The sequence below is a fragment of the Diabrotica virgifera genome, chromosome 2, assembly GCF_917563875.1.
Source record: "Diabrotica virgifera virgifera chromosome 2, PGI_DIABVI_V3a".
NCBI classification, from domain to species: domain Eukaryota; kingdom Metazoa; phylum Arthropoda; class Insecta; order Coleoptera; family Chrysomelidae; genus Diabrotica; species Diabrotica virgifera.
In genome coordinates, this window is record NC_065444.1 from 276,761,758 (window position 1) to 276,784,201 (window position 22,444).

Consider the following 22,444-nt stretch of genomic DNA (forward strand, 5'->3'; position numbering starts at 1 on the left):
TCCGTATCTTCTTCTTCCTGAACTTGCGTCACTCTTTGAAGATCGGCCTCTTTTTCATATAGATTTATATTTTCTTCATCGATCCTTCTTTCTTCTTCTTGATGAATTACCGCTTCTGATTCCGCATCCAACATATTTTTTTTAGGTTATTAAATGTTCCTCCACAGTCTTCATCTCCACTGTCTTCATCAGTCAATTCAGTGGGGTCAGGAGGTGCTAGGAAAACATCTGCACTGGAAGCCGACTCCATAAGATTCGATTCTTCCAGCATGGACATAATTTTATGTGCTCTTGATTCGTATAAAATATTTTTAGGACGACTATTATTACTAGTACGACCGAAACTGGTCGAGCCAAGTTGATTTGACATCTTATTTCCACCTTCTAGAACAAAAATGATTTTTTGTACTAATAATATGCCTTGTGCCCAGTGTCGCGAAAACGCAACACTGATAATTGGGCAGTTGTACCAACTAACACAGATAAAATAATAGCACTTACTTGATAGATATATCTTCTGCAATGATTTAACAATACGTTGCTATCAAAACCCAAATTTTTATCCAGTTAATTTATACACAAACGACTTACTGCTAACTAAACACACGTGTTTACAGAAGTCAAAGTTAACCTACCACTTTCAATACGCCATCTGTTAATAGAAACCTAAATTTTGCGACCAATTCCCACTAAAACATACATAGGAAGCTGTTGTGAAATAAATCTGAAGCTTGACCGCCCGAATAAGTCATGTCATTTTCCAAAAGATGACGCCATAGTGGGCTATGTCAACTGTTGCGAAAACGCAACGCTGGGCATGAATGGGTTAAGAAGTAATAATTAAAGCAAATATTTTGTTTTTGCTCTCTTACAAAATTTTAATATTTTGAGTAAATAATAGAACGGAATGTGTTGAATTGGATAAATTTGATTGAGTTATGTCGAAAAATGGTTAAAAGCATTTTAAAAAATAAACAATTTTATATTATTCTCATATTAATACTCTTTGCTTTTTGCTTTAGTGTTAAAAACATGAATGAAACTGAAACATATTGACCAAATACGTCACTCAAATTTCATGCAAACCAAATAGAAATTTTAGTTAACAAAACCACATTTTTCAAATATCCATTCTATCATAAAACTTCATGGGGCTTGTTGAACATGACAAAAAGTTTGAAACAATACATAAAGCCATTGGTATCAATTGCATCAACGCAAAATATAGGTAAACGCGATCTGGAAATTATTTAGTAATACACGTTAAACCTGTTAATACATTCAAATATCAGCCGGCTGAAAGTAACTTGACTAGGCCAGTGAATGAATGTGAAATACGCCGATACTCTGTAATTTTCCGTGTGATAACCGAATTGCATAAAAATTTGGATTTAGTTTCTACTTACCTTCCCCTTCCAAGTTGGATTCGTGCAGTTGGTCGCTTTTACTTGTGGGGTAAAACCCCCTTCTCGAGGGTGAAAAACACATTCAAAATAACCAAGAAATAAATTTCAACGTAAAATAACCAAGAAATGAAGCACTTTTTGGGAAAACTCATCATAAAATTTTTTATAAACTTTTTAAAAAAGACTTATGTTTATTTTTTTAAGTTTAAGTTTAAGTTACGCTCAAAATAAAGTTGGTCCTTTTCTTGGTAAAAGAAATCGTAAAAATTATCCCCTAATTAGATTTGCAAGTCAATATGGACCATGCGGCCACTCGCAATTCGACCGAGTCAATCGGGAAAATTTTAAGACAGTATGGTCTACCAACAAATATTGATAACCTGATCAAACTGTTTTATGATAAGTATAAAGCTAGACTAGAACACGAGTGAGCGATCACAGAAGAAATAGCTATTGAAAACGGTGTTAAACAAGATTGTATCTTATCTCCTACTTTGTTCCTTATCTTGGTAGACTGGATTATGAGGAAAGTAACGGATGATCGGACAGGCATTAGATGGAACCTCTTTAATCAGCTTGAAGATCTTGAATTTGCTGACGACGTCTGCCTGTTAACAGAAAACAGACCTCACATGCAAACAAAATTCGATAAGCTAACACAGTACTCTGACATGATTGGTCTCCGGATAAATACAGACAAATACAGCAATAAATAAAGACAAAAATCTTAAAAAATGATAACCCGCAAATTAATAAAATAAAAGACAAAGAAATTGAAGAAATAGATAAAGTCACTTCTTTGGGATCAATCATGAAAAAACAAGGAGGATGCACGAAAGACATACAAGCAAGAATACGGAAAGCACAATTCGCCTTCAATGCGTCAAATATAATCTGGCAAACAAGTGAAATAACAGAGTCAATAAAAATCAATATATTCAATACTTGTGTAAAAAGCATATTATTCTACAGAGCAGAAACTTGGAAGCACGACGAAAGCACAACAAAGAGGCTACAGACTTTTGTAAATAGCTCCTTAAGAAAGATCCTAAAAATTTACTGGCCTAATAAAATAACGAATGAAGAACTATGGAAACGAACGAAACAAAGCAGTATAATAACAACAATCAGACAGAAGGAATGGAAGTGGATCGGCCATACGTTAAGAAAAGATCCTAATAACATCACAAGACAAGCACTCGAATATCAACCTGAGGGGACAAGGAAGAGGGGACGACCAGATAATACTTGAAAGAAAACAGTAACCAAAGAACACAACAGAATCGGCTTAAGTTGGGGGGAAGTGAAAAACAAAGTAAAAAACAGAGGAGAATGGAAGGAACTGGTACGCAGATTAACCAGAGAATAAACACAAGAAGCCGCGCTGAGCTGGTCACCAGCCGTCTTACACTATCGGACAAGAAACGCAGATGCGCCCAATACTCCACTAGGAGTGATGGTTCAAGAGAGGGAGAGAGAATCTCAAGTAAAATTAATCGTCCTTTTTTTTCATATGCCATCTCGTCTAAGAAGCCCGGCAACCATCATGGCAATTCGTACTTTCGATACCATTGCTCTAAATACCAAGCTCTCAAATTGTTTAACCAGAAGATGCGTCTTCTTCCAAGGCTCCTTCTACTCTGTATCCTTCCTTGTATTTTTAACTGCAATAAATTATAACGCTCACCCCTCATGACATATACCAGGTGTTGCAGTATTTTAACTTTATATAAGATAAAAAAGATCAAGGCAGGTTTTGTTTATATTTGATTCAGAGTTGGACCACCATCTCCATATAGCTATTTGAGCATCCTTATGCTTCATCGGTGAAGCTCAGAAAATATTTTAACTTTAATTGTATTTAAAATCTCTCTTTATTTTCCCATTCTTCTCAACACCTCGACATACTTGAGTATATCCACCCAATTTATTCTAAATATCCTTCTGTAGCCCCGTAAAAGTCGAAGACTTCTAATATGTCCGAAACGTCTTTCTTTAATGTCCAAACCTCCAACCCATAAAATAATATGGAGAACACGTAACATCTCAGAAGTCTTATCTTTAAAGAAAGTATAATATCCCTGTCACAGATTTATTTTTTCCAGCATTTCCTTCATCTCGTATTCTTTCTTTAATTACTTCAATATATTCATTATTTTCATTAATTAATTATTATACCCAGATATTTATATTTCTCAACTTTTTTAAAAAATATGTTTATATGATCTGTAAGCTTCACCGGTTCAAAGTGCTTATTTTTGACAGGGTTGTAATATGAAAGGGCTCGAACGTGTCATTAACCCTTGCAGGACCAATCGTTTATTAGAAACACCGAGGACCAAGTAGGGTCAATAAATTTCCACACATAAATAACTCAAAAACTTGCTTCTTTATTTAAACTAATTTAAAAATAACACTTTAATAATATCCCTAGACGTTAATGGAACAGTTAAAAGATACGAATTTATAATTTACCCGGAGTTTTCGGCTTCAGTGGAATTAGCATCATCGTAGGATACAGAAACATTTTTGACTTCTTGCTGTGCTTACCGCATACATACATTCATTTTGAACAAGCTATGGTTGTTTTTACCCACTTATTGGCATTTTTTCTTTTAGATTTCGCTTATATGACACATTATGAATGATATCGTCCCTTTCCATTTTGGGATGGTGTTGAAGGTATTCAAGCGGATTATTTATAGTCCACTGTCAAGTTTTCATAAAAGTATGAGGAAATGAATTAAACTATAGAAATGCTAATTATGCCATCTAATAGGGCAGTAGTACGCCGACAACTACTAATTATTTGAGATTTTTAGGAACAAAGGTATTTAGAAAATCGGATGTAATGCAATGTTGTGGACTCTGTTGTTGTTATTACTTTTTAACTCTCCTTGGTCCTTCTAGGGTTAATCACTAGTGAATGCAAATTTTAAATAGATCTTAACCAATTTTTGTCTTACATAAAAACAAAACAAATCCAAAATATTCGGAAAAATAAAACCTACATTTTTTTTACTAGTTGAAATTTTTTGAATCACTAATATTTTTTAAGTTATTGTGAAAAAAAAAGATATATAATTTTTCAAAATAAATAAAGGTCCGAAGATTTTTAGGCATCATAGGGACCAATTTTATTTTGAGCATAATTTGCTTAGTTTTGATGCTGGAAGCTTTTATAAAAACACAAAATAAAGCTTTTTTTCAGTGCTTTAAAATACTTTTGGTTAGAAATATTTATTTTATTTAGCTTATATGTCTCGACAACTAATTTCTATTGGTATGGTGCATTTGATTTCACAATCAAATAGTGTGATGTGTAGTGTGTGTTGAGTAAAAGTCTTGTTACTTAGTAAAGTCGACTTCCTTGTCTTTACAAAGAGGAGCTAATTATATCCGAACGTCTGCGGTTCCTCCGGTGAGTATAAAAACTGAAATACTGAGACATGAAATAATAAATATTAGATTATTTGTAATTTGACGAATAAGAATCTACTTTTATGAGCTGCAACTCTGTTTCTACTGCGTCTACAGACTTCATACAGACGACGTTTTAATTTGTTTTATAAACTACATTTCTTCTAATTTTTTTTTTCGATAAAAAACTTGCTTTTTGAGTTATTTGCTAAAAACCTTCTGACAGCGTAGTTTTTTGTTGGAAAATGGACATTTCACTCGCACATAATACGAAAAAAATTATTGTAGGACTAAGTGAAAGAAGGAAGTAGGTCACACTTTCTTAAATTCTGAGTGTTCTAGTGAATAAAGTTGATTTTAAATGAAGACATAACAGAAATATTAAGCATTTTAGAGATACAGTATAAATTTCATATGACAAAGAAGTAACATATCACTTTCATTCACTATGACACCCAAAATTTTAGTAAATGTGACATACTTCCTTCTTCCACTTCCTGGGACCAGGTCTTCAATTGACTTAAAAGGAATCTATCGAACAAAAGTTGCTTAAAATTAGTCAAATGATCTATCTCCAGACTTATTTTTAACGTATTTTTTTCACCCTTGAGAAGGGGTGGTTTTCCCAAGTAAAAATAACCAATGGTACAACTCCAAAAGTGAAGTGGAGGGTAAAAGGAACCTAAAACCAAACGTACATGCAATCCAGTGGTGATACGGAAAATTACACGCTATCGTCGTATTTCACCATATTTTACTGACCTAATCTTAAACCTGTTACATTCAAATATCAGCCGGCTGAAAGGAACTTGACTTGACGGTGTTCAATTTTAAAAAGTGGAGCAAAATTTTGCTTATTCTGATATTTATTGTAATCATTATTTATTACGTAAATGGTAAGATGTGTTGTGTTCGTTTCGACAAAAGGTCTGAAAGATGTCGGTTATGTCGCAATGATCCTCATTGTCAATTAACATTCTGGACTAAAAGGTGTTGTGTCACTGTTTAAAAGCAGTCAGTTGGCGGTTTCAGTTATAAAATTTAAATACAAATTACCTACTTCAAAACTGTGTAATAGCTGGTACCTATAAGTATTGATGGACAGGAAATACAGACATCCCATAACTTTTGATTAATTTTCAACTTTTTTTTTAATTTTGTAACTTTTACCAAATATTGTCACTGTTTGGTGTTTTAAAGTGTTTTAACTATGTTTTTTTATTACTTCATTTTATTTACCAGTATGTACCGCTAGGAACAATTATTAGTTAAAGTTATGACTTTTATAATAGGACATGTAGATAAGCATTTCAATGAAATCTTTCCTTTCTACATTAAAAACTACTGTGTAGCTAGAACTTAATAAAATAAACTACTATTTATAAAAGCTGCATTTTTCTAAAACTGCTTGATAGATCAGTTCATTTGTATCGCTTCAGTCTGCGAATACCAAACTTTCGCAAGTTGATAAAATGGTGTAACTTGGATATCAATTAAATTGTAACGCAGAGACTCACGACGGAATTAGATCTAGGATAGAGCAGGCTAGAGCGGCTTTTAGAAGGATGTCCAAGGTGTTATGTAACAGAGACTTAAAATTGGCATTGAGGATCTGCCTACTTCGCTGCTACGTGTTTCCTTTCTCACTTTATGGTGTTGAGTCCTCGACTGTGAATAAAATCGATCTAAATCACCTTAAACCTTTCGAAATATGGTACTATAACTCCAGAATACTAGAACATCTCAAAGAAGAAAAAGCTGCAGTATTTCGGACATGTAATAAGAGGTCCCCAATATAGGTTGCTACAAAATATTATGCAAGGGAAAATGGCAGTCCAGAACGAAGATGAACCTCATGGATGAAAAACTTGCGAGATTGGTGTATGGGTTTGATGCGAGCATGCTCTTTAGGGTGGCATTGCATAAAATTAAGATAGCTATGATGATAACCAACGTTATGAAAGGACATGTTACATGAAGAACAGAGTTTGCGAACTTTGCTGATCTCTTCTTTGATGCTGGGAACTTTCAGGTATCTCTCTATTATTGCGTTGGGGACGCACTATGGAGCGTTTACTATAGTTCTCAATGCCTTATTTTGAAAAGATTGTATGATTTCCAAGTTAGAGTTGCTGGCTGAGCCCCAAAACTGAAGGCCATAGGTCCATATGGATTTAATTATGGCTTTGTATACCACTAATTTATGTTCAATTGGCAATCTTGAATATCTACCCAGGATCCAGTACATTTTTATTGAAATTTGAGTTCAAGCTTCTTTCTTTTGGTGAAGGTGTGTTTCCTCCATGTTTGCCTTTTATCTAGATGTATACCAAGGTATTTGGTTGTATGTACTACTGATTATTATTTACCATACTCGTGGAGAGCTCTCTCTTCACATGTGGGTTGATTTTATTTCATTGGCTTTTGATTTTAATTTTTTTAGCCATTTTTCTATTTTATGTAAGTTATGCGAAGCTCTATCCCAAACATCTTCAGATATTTTTTTCAAAAGATTTAATCTTGCAGTTTGTCAGTTTGTTTAAATATTGTGAACTGTCAAAGCATATACATTTAACTTAAAATTGCTAATTGTTCATGTTCCACCTTCGTTACAGAACGTCATCTCCCGATTCTATTGGTTAAAAATCTGTATCTTAATGACAAATCTGTATCATAATGAGCAAGCTTGTTGAATTGAAACTGAAATTGATATAATATATCTTTATGAACGAGAGTAGAAAAAATAATAATAAATAATAAAATTACTTTATTTAATTTAAAAATATTATTTAAATTTTAAAAATACAGAAAAATGTAATAATATGAAGCTTGGCGCTAGTCTACAATACCGCCTACTGTATTTATTTTTCTAAATAATATAAAATATGTGGATGTTTTGTACATTTTTCAAATTGTAGAAGGAATTTAATGAAGCAAACACTGCAAATTTTAATTATTTCAACGTGTTTTATTATAGGACAGGATCCCGCGTATGAAAAAAAAGTTGATTAATAGCAAGCTGAAAATTTGTTAATAGCTTAAGGGTGTCTAGTCGAATAAACTTTGATATGTGTGAACACTGGAACAGGGGTAGTTTTAATTGTGGAACAGGTTAAAAATTTGGAACGGTCACAGCACGAAAACGGCACATTTATTTTGTCCGACAGAACAGACTTAAACTCTTCGAACAGAGATTAAACTCTCATGCAAAAATCAGACTGCTATTTATCACCAAATGGGCGTTTTAATGAGTGGAACATGTAGAATATGTCAAATGACAGGAATTATGACAGATAATAAATAGCAGTCTGATTTTTTCATGAGAGTTTAATCTCTGTTCGGAGAGTTTAAGTCTGTTCTCTCGGACAAAATAAATGTGCCGTTTTCGTGCTGTAACCGTTCCAAATTTTTAACCTGTTCCACAATTAAAACTACCCCTGTTTCAGTGTTCCCATATATCAAAGTTTATTCGACTAGACACCCTTAAGCTATTAACAAATTTTCAGCTTGCTATTAATTTTTTTTTTCATACGCGGGATCCAGACCTATTATTAACGCTGCATATTTAAACGTATAATATACTAAAGATATAGAGGTCTGGTATTCTAACAATAAAATTTTTGATTCAATGTTTTATTGTTAATAAAAGTATATTAATGTACGTATGCTTTATGCCACCCAAAACGCAAAACATTCATACAACACTAAATGTTGAAGTTATTTATAGTGGTTGTTTTTATTTTTAGATTTATATTATTTATATTACATACAAATATTCGCATAAAATTATATTTTATACACTAAAATAACTAGTTCGAGTTTCAAGATAAACTGGTTTATTTAATTGTATTTTATATATTTGTGAGGTTTTTCAAATAAATTTCTGTGATTTTATAATTTATAGCTAATTTTTTTTTTCAGTTTTGGTTATCAACTTCTGTCAAGGTAAATTTTTGTAGCGTGCGTGCGTTTTTTGTTCTAACACCCAACATAAACAAGGCCTTATTCGCAGCGATTTTCATAAAAGTTATAAAATATTTGTGCTTGTAAGCATCACCATAGAATAATGCTTAAAAGAATCAGTTAGTTTACTCCCGCTTTTTGGCGGTGCCAATGTTGCATCGACTTATGGGAAACAAATTTTAAATGAGCAACAGACTAGTTGAAGAATGCAGGCTATTCCATCAAAGTTATGATTTTTATGCGTAAAAAATGCTTTGAATGTGCGCTTAAATATGTTAAACTCTTCGCTTAAATATGATAGAAATATGCATTATTCTTATCCTCCATGTATATAAATTAATATAGTAATTTATAATAAATAGCCCAATCACGGAACAAACAATTTTACGAAAACTTCCAAAAAAATAATAGGTCTGGATCCCGCGTATGAAAAAAAAGTTGATTAATAGCAAGCTGAAAATTTGTTAATAGCTTAAGGGTGTCTAGTTGGATAAACTTTGATATATGGGAACACTGGAACAGGGGCAGTTTTAATTGTGGAACAGGTTAAAAATTTGGAACGGTCAGACCACGAAAACGGTACATTTATTTTGTCCGACAGAATAGACTTAAACTCTCCGAACAGAGATTAAACTCTCATGCAAAAATCAGACTGCTATTTATCACCTGTCATAATTCCTGTCATTTGACATATTCTACATGTTCCACTCATTAAAACGCCCATTTGGTGATAAATAGCAGTCTGATTTTTGCATGAGAGTTTAATCTCTGTTCGGAGAGTTTAAGTCAGTTCTGTCGGACAAAATACATGTGCAGTTTTCGTGGTCTGACCGTTCCAAATTTTTAACCTGTTCCACAATTAAAACTTCCCCTGTTCCAGTGTTCCCATATATCAAAGTTTGTCCGACTAGACACCCTTAAGCTATTAACAAATTTTCAGCTTGCTATTAATCAACTTTTTTTTCATACGCGGGATCCAGACCTAAAAGGAAGGATGAAAATTTGGGTGTAGGTAGTTGAAATTGTCTATTATTATATAGGAAAAAGTTCTATATCCCCTTCATTTTACAAACATTGGGAAACACGGGGTGAAAAATATTTTCTCAGGAGTGAAAAACCACACGTTTAAAATAAGCCCAGAATTGGATAAAATTTCTAATTCTGAGCAACTTTTTTTTATAGAGTTTTTTCACTAAGTCAATACTTTTCGAGTTATTTTCCAGTAAATATGTTCATTTTTAACAAACAAAAAGATGTTTTTGGACGATTTTTCGCAGATAACTCAAAAAGTAAGTATTCTAGAGGAAACAATGTTCCTTGCAAAACTGTAGCTTATAAACAATTGAAATAAATAGTGTATATGTGAGGTCTGCAGACCCAGTAGAAACAGAGTTGTAGCTAATGAAAAGTAGGTGCTTCTTCGTCAAATTCCAAATCGAATATTTGAATGTGAAATAACCAAAAAACAGAGCACTGTTCAAGGAAAATTCATTACAGCTTTTTTAAAGTGTTTAAAAGAAGGTTTATTTTTGTTAATAAAAAAACTTTTAACATTAAAAGTAAGTGAGTTACGCTCAAAATATTGTTGATCTCTTATTTTTTGGTAAAAAATCGCGACAATCACCCCGTAATTAGCTTCCCAAATAAAATTAATCGTTACCGCTTCACAAGTTACTTTACTTAGGTATTGTTTATATTATCTATAAGTTTTATTGGTTCAAAGTGCTCATTTTTAAAAATGGGTTTAAAATAAACCATTTTTTTCAATTTTGAAAAAAAAATGGAATTGTTCAAGGAATTAACTTAAAAAATATTAGTAATACCAATAATCCCAAAAACTAATAAAATGTACGTTTTTCTTTTCTGAATATTTTTGTTTTTTTGTTTTCTTGTGAGACAAAAATTGATTAAGTCTTCGGACCAAATGTTACTCTTCGCCGATGTTACCGGTTTTTATTAGTGATCGACTCAAGTAAGCTATAACGTGTTCTTCATCTCCATGTTTTTGAGAAAGAACAGCCCCCAATCCATAGTCATGGGGCTGGAAAGCAGACCTAAGTTCCTGGACCAGATTATCCCACGATGTAAAATCAATTCTTGATCACGATTAATAAATTAATTAATAATTGATAAAATTTTTTGTTCTAACTTTTTTATTATTTCGTCCATGATCAGGTTGAACAACAGAGGACTCAGGGAATCTCCCTGTCTTATCCCATTGCCAGCTTCAATTGGGTCAGTTAGTTCTTCATCTACTTTTACTTTTATTGTGTTGTTCTGGTAGATATTTTCGATCGTTTTAATTATTCTTAAGGGTACCTCTCTTGCGTACAATAAATGGATAACGTCTTTTAATTTGACCCTTAAGGTCCACGAAACATAAGTATGCCGGTTTGTTGTATTTTAACGATTTTTCTTGAATCTGCCTCATTATAAATATAGCGTCGGTGCACGATCTTACCGACCTAAAACCTTGTTGTTCTTCTGCTAATGTTATAATTTTATTCAGTTTGTTTTTTATCACTTTGGTCGTTAATTTTAGTGTTGTGTTTAATAAATTAATTCCTCTGTAATTCTCCGGATCCGATTTTTCTCCCTTTTTGAAGAGAGGTATTAGGATGCTTGATCTCCATTCTTGTGGCATTCTGTTTTGTTTTATTATTTTTTGGATTAGTTTTAATAATTGTTTGGTCAGGTCTTGTCCTTCATACTTTAGGAGTTATTTCGATATTCTTTCCTGTTCTGGTGATTTTCTATTTTTTTTTTAATTTGCTTAATGCTTCCGTTACCTCTGCTTCTTCAATATTTATTTCTTCGTTTGCTGTCACTTCAGGTGTTGGTGGTTAGTTATCGTTATCTTTGGCAAAGAGAGATCGAAAATTAATAGTCTGCCCACGTTTCCTTCTGAATGTGTTTCGTTTTTATTAGTTCGTTTATCTCTTTTCTTTTTCCTCTGAGCATTCTCCATATTTCTTTTTGTGTTCCGTAGAAGTCGTGTTCCATCTGTTTTGAGAAACTCTCCCAGTGTTTTCTTTGTATTTATCTGACTAAAGTGTTTGTTTCCTTTTTAATTCTTTTATAGTGGTTGTGTTTGTTGTGTTCTGTATTGTAAAAGGCTTTCTTCTTTTCTTCACATTTTATCTTCACTTCCTCTAGAAACCATGGGGTTCTCTTTTTTGATATATTGGTATTCTTTACTTTCCTCTCTCCAAGTGATTCTGTTGCTGCGTTAATTATGTTACTTTTGAGTTTTTCCCAGCTTTCCTCGATGTTATCGTTGCTAGTATTTCATTATCATCAATCGTCTCTGATATTCTTCTTCTATATCAGTACTCCGTGGATTCCGTACTTAGTCCTTTGACTTTAATTTTTGTTTGTGTTGGTGACACTCTCTTAGGTGTGAAGCATTTCATGGTGATTCTAATTTTACATAATACTAGGCTGTGGTCACTACCTACATCTGATGAGTTGAGACATCTTACGTCAATTATTTTTGATGGATGTATATATCTGTTAGTTACAACATAATCTATCATCGATCTTTGTTCACGGGTATTATTGAATGTACATTTGTGGTCTCTGTGGTCAAAAAAGGTGTTGTTTATTCGAAGTTCGTTATTCGTGCAGAAGTTTATCATCAGTTCTTCATTTTAGTTTTTGACATTCTCATTATGTTTTTGTTTAATTCCAGGTATTACTTGGTTGCCTGTTCGAGCGTTAAAATCCCCCAGTATTATCAACTTTCCTCTAACTTGATCTACTACTTGTTGCAATTGATCATATAATATTTCCCTTGTTGTTTTGGGCTTACTTGTTTGGAGAAAACCAAACCCTTCAAAAATGATAAGCAGCCAAATATTAAAATAATGATAAACGGTAATCAAAGGAAGTAGAAGAGGTAAACAACTTCACATATTTGGAATCGGTCATGGAAAGGAACGATAATGTAAAAAGGATATATCGACGAGAGTAATAAAAGTTTAACATGCATTCAACGTTTTAAATAAAATTTGGCAAACAATCGAAATATCGGAAATAACAAACATTAAAATATTTAACAGTTGCATCAAAACTGCAGTACTTTATGAAGGAGAAACATGAAAACAGGACGAAACTACAACTAAAAACTGCAAAGTTCTGTAAACAAATCTTTAAGAAAAATCCAGAAAATATACTGGAACAAACGGAATAATACAAAACTATGGGAAAGAACAAAGCAAACCAAGATATTGGCTATAATCAAGGAAAAAACGGTAGTGGATTAATCATACTTTAAGAAAAGATCAAAACAACATAACAAGATAAACATTTGAACACCAACCAGAGAACAAAACAAAGAAAGGAAACCAGACGACAGTTGGAAAAGAATTACAACGAGAGAACACGAAACCAACTGACTTGAATGGGATAAAGTCAAAAACAGAGCAAGAAATAAAAGATAATGGAAGAAAATAGCACTCAGTTTATCCAAAGAATACACCGAGAGAAAAAAATTCTTGACATAGAGAAACTTTATTAATATTTAAGAAAGATCGACTTGGCATATTGCCTAAGAAATATATCTTTGTATGTAAGATATAATTTTCTAAAATATTTCAAATAAATTCTACTATAGCCAAAGAAATATATCTTAAACATGATTGAACCATCACTTTCTGGCAAACTTCAAACCCATTTATCAGAAAGAAATTACACTTGATATTAATTAATTTTATTAGTCATAAAAATATATTTTCTACACATTACAAAATTATTCTTTCTGAACAATAATATTTCTTAGTAAGGAATATTATTATTTTACTATTAATAATTAATGTATTTAATGTTAAGAAATATATTTCGCAGAGATAAACGTATATTTAGACTTAAGTTAACATTTTTTGAAAATAAAGTGATATTACATACGGCGAAATAAATCATTGTGTTAAGGTAAAATCATTATTTATTAGTAAAACAAGATATAAAACATTATTATCACATACAAATATTTTCTCCACTCTTAAAACCACTGGCTTCTACACAACAATAAAAGGATGGAGAGGCACCTTCTTTTGTTAATTGCACTTTGTATATCAGCAATTCACTAACAAAATCGTTATGTAGAAAGAGTAAACTTACTTTAATAAAAATTTTTTTATAAAGATATCTATAGATATTAATTTTGACAAATTTAGGAAATACAAAAAAAAACAAATACACGGCCCCACATAAGAACTATTAATACTAATAATAATCAATCATATTTAGTTCAAACATGGCATTATTTAACCTACACATCTTTGTTTATTTTTTTCTTTTTGTTAATGAAATATTAATTATAATATTAACTCACACAATAAACATTGTTTAGCAAAAACAAGAGGGAAAATACAACCAATGTAAAACATTGAAGCAGACATAATAATATGTAATTTTCTTATAAGTAATCTAAAAGAGACAGCATACCTAATCATTAAGAAATTTTATTACGGGAAAGTATTATTAGTTTACATCTAAGTCATTTAATACATATTAACTAATTCACGGTTTTCGGCAATAACATTTCTTAACCATAAACATATATTTCTTTTAGACTAACTGATTTCTTTATCTCAAATAAATTAACAGAAAACATCCTCAGCGTTGCAACCGCCATGTTTGATATAGCGTTGTATTGTATATTTTTTTAGAAGACGATACATTCAAGAAACCTATTATAGTTGATACATAAGTATACACATTTTTAAAAAGGTACTTACATGTATGAAGTTCTACCATTTCTGGAAGGCCCCGCAGTTGGTTAATAAATCCTTTCTTAATATTGTTCTGAAGCTATATATTATTATATCATTCTGTCCCAGCTGTAAATTGTGGCATATCTCCCAGTTAGAATAATAAGCTCCTTTATTTCAGAGTCGTCCATCATTATACCTAAAAAGCATATATTATTATGTTTCTTTTTTAACCATTCGGATACGCAACAATATTATTATTACATCTGAAATTACTCAATTTACTTTTATTTAATACCTATATATGTACGTAACTTCAAAGTATCCGTTAATTTTTAAAGAACACCAATAAATCCAACATCCATCTATATGAACATGAACATATCACGCCATCTTGACAAACACTGACGACTAAATAATCATAAATAGTTAATCTGCGCAATTCTTTTGTGGAAGAAAATCTCTTTGCAAGTAAAATTTCGGCATTAATGACAAAGTTTTTATTTTATAACCACAGTTAATATAGAGGGTATTTCTGAAGAATTATTTCTTGTGGTTTAAAATATTTATTTGATTGCAAGAAAATTTTTTGTTCACAAATATAAATATGGATTAACTTAACATTATATTTCTTATACTGCAAAATATTTGTAGTTTTCAATTTAAGGAATAAAAACTTTAGGATAAGAAAATTAAATGTAACCATTAATGCATTTCTTAGTATTGAAGAAATTATCTGTAAGAAATTATTGAGTTGTGTTTAAAAAACTCGTTTCTTTATATGTGAACCGGTATGTTTAAGTTAATAGGATATGTTAACTTTTAAGAAATATTGCCCAAAGAAATCGGTGTTATAGGAGAAAAGAGATTGTTCTCTCGGTGTAGACAAGAAAGAGGATGCGATTATCCTACCAGTCAGCAATGTTACAGTTTTGGCCAAGAAATGCATAAGCTCCCAAGATTTCACAAGTATGAAACTAGAGAGATAGAAAGAGAGTAGCCGTTCTGCTTCAAAGAAATATTTAAAGACTGCACTGCAGTGAAAGATAAATAAAGAACATCACAGTGATTTAACGTTAGGAGCTCGATCTTCTGCGCTTGACGGTCACAGAAGAAATAAATTGTAATACATATTACAAAAATCTATCAACGCGCAAAAATCCGCTCTGCGCTTGTCATACTGTGCTATAAAAATTGCCTTCATCTAGTGGTTAATAACAATTCTCCATTGTCTATGTGGTTCTTCTCCGATTTGTCATTCTCTAAGTATATGTATATATGTTTGACGCCCTGTCTGTCTTTGATATGGATGCTTAAACACAAAACCGCAATACATCAGCAAATATATAATTACCAGCTGCCACCAGAAACACCAAAATAATTATTACATTTCATAATCGTCAGCTCGTACGTCGTACAAGATTGATGAATTCGCTCGCTCATATAATCACGTCGTTAAATGCTACGTAACTTGAAGATTTATACCGTAGATTAAGATATTATCGACTCAATATACCCTAATTACATCAAAAAGCGTAAGATGAAAATTGAAGTGAGCAGTTTAAAAAACCAATATCAATTATTATTAACTGGAATGACGGGTAATTTTGGGAAAAAATTTGGTCTTTAGCGGTATTGTTAATTATAATTTCGGTATAAATAAGTGAAAATTGCTAAGCATCGGAGAAAGTAATGAAGATATTATAAGGTAGTAAGTACACTTTAGAAGACCAAAAATAATTATTTTCTTCAAGAATTTTTTTCTCAGAACCTTTATTAACAATGAACATAAAACTTTTTACGCATTAATATCTAACTCTTACAGAGTACAAAAAATATATCTTTTTTATTTATGCACGTACACTAATATTGTAGAGGGCGCAAAAGTCGAGGCCTCGAAAAATGATGGCGGACAGTTAATCTCAGGATTGGGATATCTGAAATAAAAAAAATTGTATTGCATTTGAAAAAGGAAAGTTTCTTACGTAACAATTTATCACAATTTGACCAACAAATAAGAAATAAATATTTTTTAACCATGAAAAACTGAAGAAAAATGGGCGATTTTTTTCACAAAAATTCTTCAAAGGGCCTAGCCGGGTAAGATGGTCAAAAGTGCCCCCAACTCGATTTGAATTCCATATAGGCCACTTTTTAGCACATATAGAGGAACTCACTTTCTGACATTTTTAGCCCCCTAGGTGGTCACGTGACCCCCCTAGAGCCTAATTAGGCTTTTTATGTTTTTATTTTTTATCTCAGCCGCATCAAGAGCTAACCAAAAACTTTACTTAAAAAAGTTGTAAGTTTCAAGAAGATCTATATGAAAATTTTTTTTTTATTTTTTGGCGGGAAATTCTAATTTTTAGAACAATTTTAAACTTTTAAATAACTCTGAAAAAAAACTAAGACACTCGTTTTTGCGAAAATCAATTATAACGTGTATTTTTGCATAATATTTTACCCTGAATTTTTTCAGATTTTTAAAATTAGTGAAACGTACCTTTAAAAATAAAAAACCGCATTTTTTCGGTTTTTTTTTTCGTTTTTTGATGCAATTTTATACATATTTTTCAAAAAAGGTAACATCGTCACTAGAATAGGTAAAAAACTGAAAAATAATTGGGGTTTGTTTTATAACATTTTTTTGTAACGCCATCCATTTTCCATTTACAGGGCGTTGAAGAAAACAAAATTTTACACATTTTTTACGATTTTGCTGAAACTACTGGCAACATTGTAATAAAACTTGGCAGGTTTTAAGAGGTAGTTATTGTGCATGTTTTGACATACAATTAAGGATTTGATATTCATCATTGGCGCGCATAGGGGTAATGGTCTGAACTTTTTAAAGAATAAAGATAGTACGCCACTGACATATTTCAATTTAACAATCGTTTTTGAATTCCTCGTTCAATTTGTGACAAAAAATCTATCTTCTTATTTTTTCATACGACGCGCCATTTTTATTCAAAAAATAAAAGATCTTAATACTTACAAAGCATTCGAACTTCTAGTAGTTTCTACATATACATATACATTTCTACAATACATAAACTCGTACATCCATTATAAAAATTAATTAGAATACTTTGGAAGTGTTCAGATATTTTATTTTTTGCAACAAAACGGCGCGTCGTAGTAAAAAATGGGAAGATAGATTTTTTGTCACAAATGAAACGAGGAATTAAAAAATGATTTTTAATTTGAAATATGTCAGTGGCGTACCATCTTTTTTTCTTTAAAAATTTCAGACCATTACCCGTATGCGCGCCAATGATGAATATAAAATTCTTAATTGTATGTAAAAAAATGCACAATACCTACCTCTTAAAACCTGCCAAATTTTATTGCAATGTTGGCAGTAGTTTCGGCAAAATCGTAAAAAATGTGTAAAATTTTGTTTTCTTCAACGCCATGTATCTTGAAAATGGATGGCGTTACAAAAAAATTTTATTAAGCAAAGCCCAATTATTTTTAATTTTTTTACCTATTCTAGTGACGGTGTTACCTTTTTTGAAAAATATGTATAAAATTGTATCAAAAACCGAAAAAAAACGAGAAATTGCGGTTTTTATTTTTAAAGGTACGTTTCACCAATTTTAAAAATATGAAAAAATTCAGGGTAAAAGATTGTGCAAAAATACACATTATAATTGATTTTCGTAAAAACGAGTGTCTTAGTTTTTTTTTCAGAGTTATTTAAAACTTTAAAATTGTGCTAAAAATTCGAATTTGCCGCCAAAAAATAAAAAAAAAATTTTTCATATAGATCTTTTTGAAACCTACAACTTTTTTAAATAAAGTTTTTGGCTAGCTCTTAACGAGGCTGAGATAAAAAATAAAAAAAATAAAAAGCCTAATTAGGCTCTAGGGGGGTCACGTGACCACCTAGGGAGCTAAAAATTTCAGAAAGTGAGTTCCTCTATATGTGCTAAAAAGTGACATATATGGAATTTAAATTGAGTTGGGGGCACTTTTCACCATCTTACCCGGCTAGATAGACCCTTTCCGTGAAATCTTTTTTTTTGGGAATTTTTCACTAACAGTGGCAAATTGTCACGTAAGAAATCTTCCTTTTTCAAATGCCGTACGATTTTCTTGTTTCAGAAATCCCAATCCTGAGATTAACTGTCCGCCATCGGAACTACGTTTTTTCGAGGCCTCGACTTTGGCGCCCTCTAGAATATTAGTGTACGTGCATAAATGAAAAAAGATATAACGTGTGATCCAAAATTATTGTCACCATAGGTGGCTCTGAACGACAGAGATAGCTATAGAGTGCATGTCTATTCTTAATTCAGATATACTTTCCAGTTTACGTCAACTTTGCAGTGTACGTCAACTTAACAAGAAAAGTTAGGTTATGCAGAGATGTTGGTGGTGGTGGTGGTGTTTGATTTTATTTATTATTGTTACTTACAATTTTGTTAATTCTTTTTATTTTTGATTAAATTTTATTTACTTATTTTATTTATTCTGATTTTTTATGTTTTATCATGTTAATCAAAATTAATTGATAAACCAATGATATAAATTCAGATTAAAACAAGACATACGTAATTTTTTGCACGGCTAGCTTTGATCCCAATAATTGTGGATCGCTCGTTATTTTTGTATTCTCTAAAAGTCAGGTATTAATATGTAAAAAGTTGTATGTTCATTTTTAATACAGGTTCTGAGAAAACAAATCTTGAGAAAATTCTTACTTCTGGTCTTCTAAAGTGTACTAGTACCTTAATGGTTAAATAGTGCTTTAGAATGGTGTGCCACTCATTTTTTAGACTTCTACCTAAAATAATAATTATTTGTGGTAAACTAACAATGATATGTAATGCGGAAACAGCGATATGAACTGCTTAGACTGATAATCTCTGATGCTAATCTTTCTATTCTGAAGAAAATTGCATTTTTACTAAATTGGTTCATTCGCTATTCGCTTTAAACTTCAGTTTTTTTACAAACTAATCATTCTAAGCGAGTCAAACTTCTAGAATCTATTAATAATATATAAATAAAGAAGAATAAATAAGTCCAATGACTAAAAACACCGCTAACTTGCATTATTATGCTTCCTATTAGATTTCTCTTTTTTTTTTTTAAAATATATTGATTTTTTAACCGTAACTTTTTTATTTTTTATCTTAGAAAGTTCATTAAAAAAGAATTGTGTATGGTTTTTACAAGATCTATAACGCTATTAATATTAAATCCTTTTAAAATTCTTAGTCACAAAAAGAGATGGCATTGAAAGGGTTGGTAAAGGTGGTTTTTGCATGATATTACAAATTTTAATTGTCAATATCTCACTCAATTTTTGCCATAAAAAAATGTAAACCAAGTTCTTGGTAATTAAATAAGCTACAATTTCATACTTAAATATTTTTTCGTATCTTTGATGCTAATCTTTCTATTCTGAATAAAAGGCATTTTTTACCAAACTACAAAAAATCGTTATTCGCTTTTACCTCCATTTTTTTAAAAACTAATTCTAAGCCGATAACTTCTGCAACCTATTAACAATACATAAATCTAGAAAACTAAAATGACAAATTTTAATTAGGGTGGTGATTAGGGGGTTGTTTACGATCACTTTTTTGCTGAAAAAAAAGGGCCTGACATTCTTTTCATTAAAAGTCACTTAATTTTTTTAGTTAGAAATGTTTTTTTATTTTTGGAGATACATAATTTTATATACTTTAAATTAGTTTCAACAAGTTATCCTCGAAAAATGCATAGTTTTCCCGTCCTTTGGCTTTGAAACTACAATATTTAGCATTTGACGAAGAAGAGCCAACATATAACAAAGTATAGCTCGATTACTATTGGTATTAAAGAAAATTAAAAAACGGTTTTGTTTATTTTTTCAAAAGATACATTTTTGTTAAGTAACGTTGTTTTGATAAAACGAAAACTTTTCGAGTTATTAGCAGAAAAGTGACTAAAAACATTGATTTTTTCGATATAAAACTAACTTTCGATAGCGAATAAATCGAAAACTATTAATTTTACCAGAAAAATGTATATAACGTTTTTTTCTTATAATGAAAGTTTTTACCAACTCTTGCGGTCAAAATATAATAAAAATTTCCACCCACGAGATAGGGTGGCAAGCACCCCCATGGTAAAAGCGCCTTTTGGCATGATATAGATTTTGATCCTTGGACTATCCACTACTTATTCTCAAATTTTCAAGCAAATTGATTCTTTCTGTAAAAAATGCGAGGTTTTGTCCTGTTTTAAGCTTCATTATCATGGTCTATCCCTGAAATTAGTATTTATATCCCCAGAGCAAGGGCGGATCCAGGACCGATTTTCGGGAGGGGCCATGAACGTTTTTTGGGAGGGGGACCGTAGGTACAGGTACGGGGTGGGGGGAATTTTTAATGGTGAATTTTAAGGCACTTCTCATACACTTTTACCGTGTGTGAAAAGTACCTTAAAATTCACCATTCCTGCCGTAGTACCGATTCCTACACATTTCTTCGGATCCAAGTGCAGTTCTTTCAACAAGTTTAATATGCTTTTTCTCATGAGGATCTTTCAGTGAGTCACAGTTTTTCGATTTCTTTCTAACGCGTTAAATTGCATGTGACAGAAAAACACGCACGTCGGTGATTACATTTCGTCGGTGACATTTATAACATTTATTCTAGTTGTCAATAGATGGCGCTATAATCGAAATAAAAATTATTTTCTAATTATATAAGATATCTACGAATATAATCTGTACAATTTATAAGACTATACAAATCAAAGAAAATATCATTTTATAAATGCAATAAACATAATTGATTTGTTTTTATGCCAAATTGGAAATAAAATTTGACAACTGTCAGATTTAACTAAAATGTCATGTCACTAAAATGTATATTATCACGGACTTACCTTTTTTTTCTATCATTTGTGACGCACTGAAAAATGCTCATGAAAAGAAGCATAACACCGTTTTTCCCAATGCTTCTCCTGTCATGCCTTGTTCTTCCCTCTTTCTTGATTTTCAGTAATTATTTTTAGGTTCTCATAAGCGTCAATGAACTTGACAAAATCTTCACGAATATTCTTATTGTATCAAATGTTTGTTGTTGTATATCTAACTTAGGGAAAACTTTTCCACGTGGGATACGTCTATCGTTTTGTCAAATATGACAGAGTAATAATTTGCACTTTGAACCTCATCCATTATTTGTTCAATTATTTCTTCATCTTAACATTAATTGATTTTGACTGGTGCTACTAATGTATGTTGCTTAGAAAGATGCTGTGGATAGGTGTTATTTAAAAGTCTTATCTCCTGATGCGATTTTAAACCTTAACAATTCCCCTCATTGCTAGGTCCAGCATCTTCGTCCAGAAGCAGAAGGCCATTATCACGATGGTCTCTTAAAGGAATATTTTGTCGACCTATAACACGAACATTATAGACCCTACTCTTGGTCATAGTCTTTCTTTATTTTTTGTATCTGTTTAGACCTCTGACAGTCTATCTGGTCAATGACTGACTTTTGAGAGTTGCAATAACTTTGTAGAAAATCCAGCTCAACCTGAACGCACTCCTTGTGGCATGATGTTTTTTCATGGGTTTGTATGGATCCGTCTTTGCTCATGAGTTTGGCGAAAGATGTTAAAGGTTTAGTGATAAGGCTTTGGGCTCTAATCCCTCTATTGTGACCATTTTTTTCATTAGAAAAAAAAAACTCAATATTTTAAAACCATTCCTTTTCACTGTGCGAAATTACCATCTAACTCCTTTGTTCCAATTGCTAGTGACCCAAGTAATGCTCCATTTCTTTTTTATTCTTTGTGTGTATAGAACATGGAAATTGATACGATTTTAATGTCTGTAAAGGTCGTTCTAACAATTGGCCCTTTGTAAAATTAACAACATTTTGATTTATAAAACATCCTGTGTCATTCTTGAAGCTTCCATTAATGCCTTTGTTC

The 22,444-nt window shown here is 31.5% G+C and overlaps 1 protein-coding gene across 11 annotated transcripts in view; it reads left to right on the forward strand.

Moving 5' to 3' along the window:
• Positions 1-22,444, forward strand: part of LOC114338023 (disks large 1 tumor suppressor protein) — a 1,799,868-nt gene that overhangs the window by 396,245 nt on the left and 1,381,179 nt on the right. For 9 of the 11 annotated variants that reach the window (XM_050644675.1, XM_050644671.1, XM_050644669.1 and 6 more), the window contains exon 4: positions 8,748-8,771. The exons of the other annotated variants lie outside the window; for them this stretch is intronic. In XM_050644675.1, coding sequence (XP_050500632.1) covers positions 8,748-8,771 — 24 coding nt within the window. The remainder of the gene's footprint in view (positions 1-8,747; positions 8,772-22,444) is intronic. 11 annotated transcript variants of the gene reach the window in all.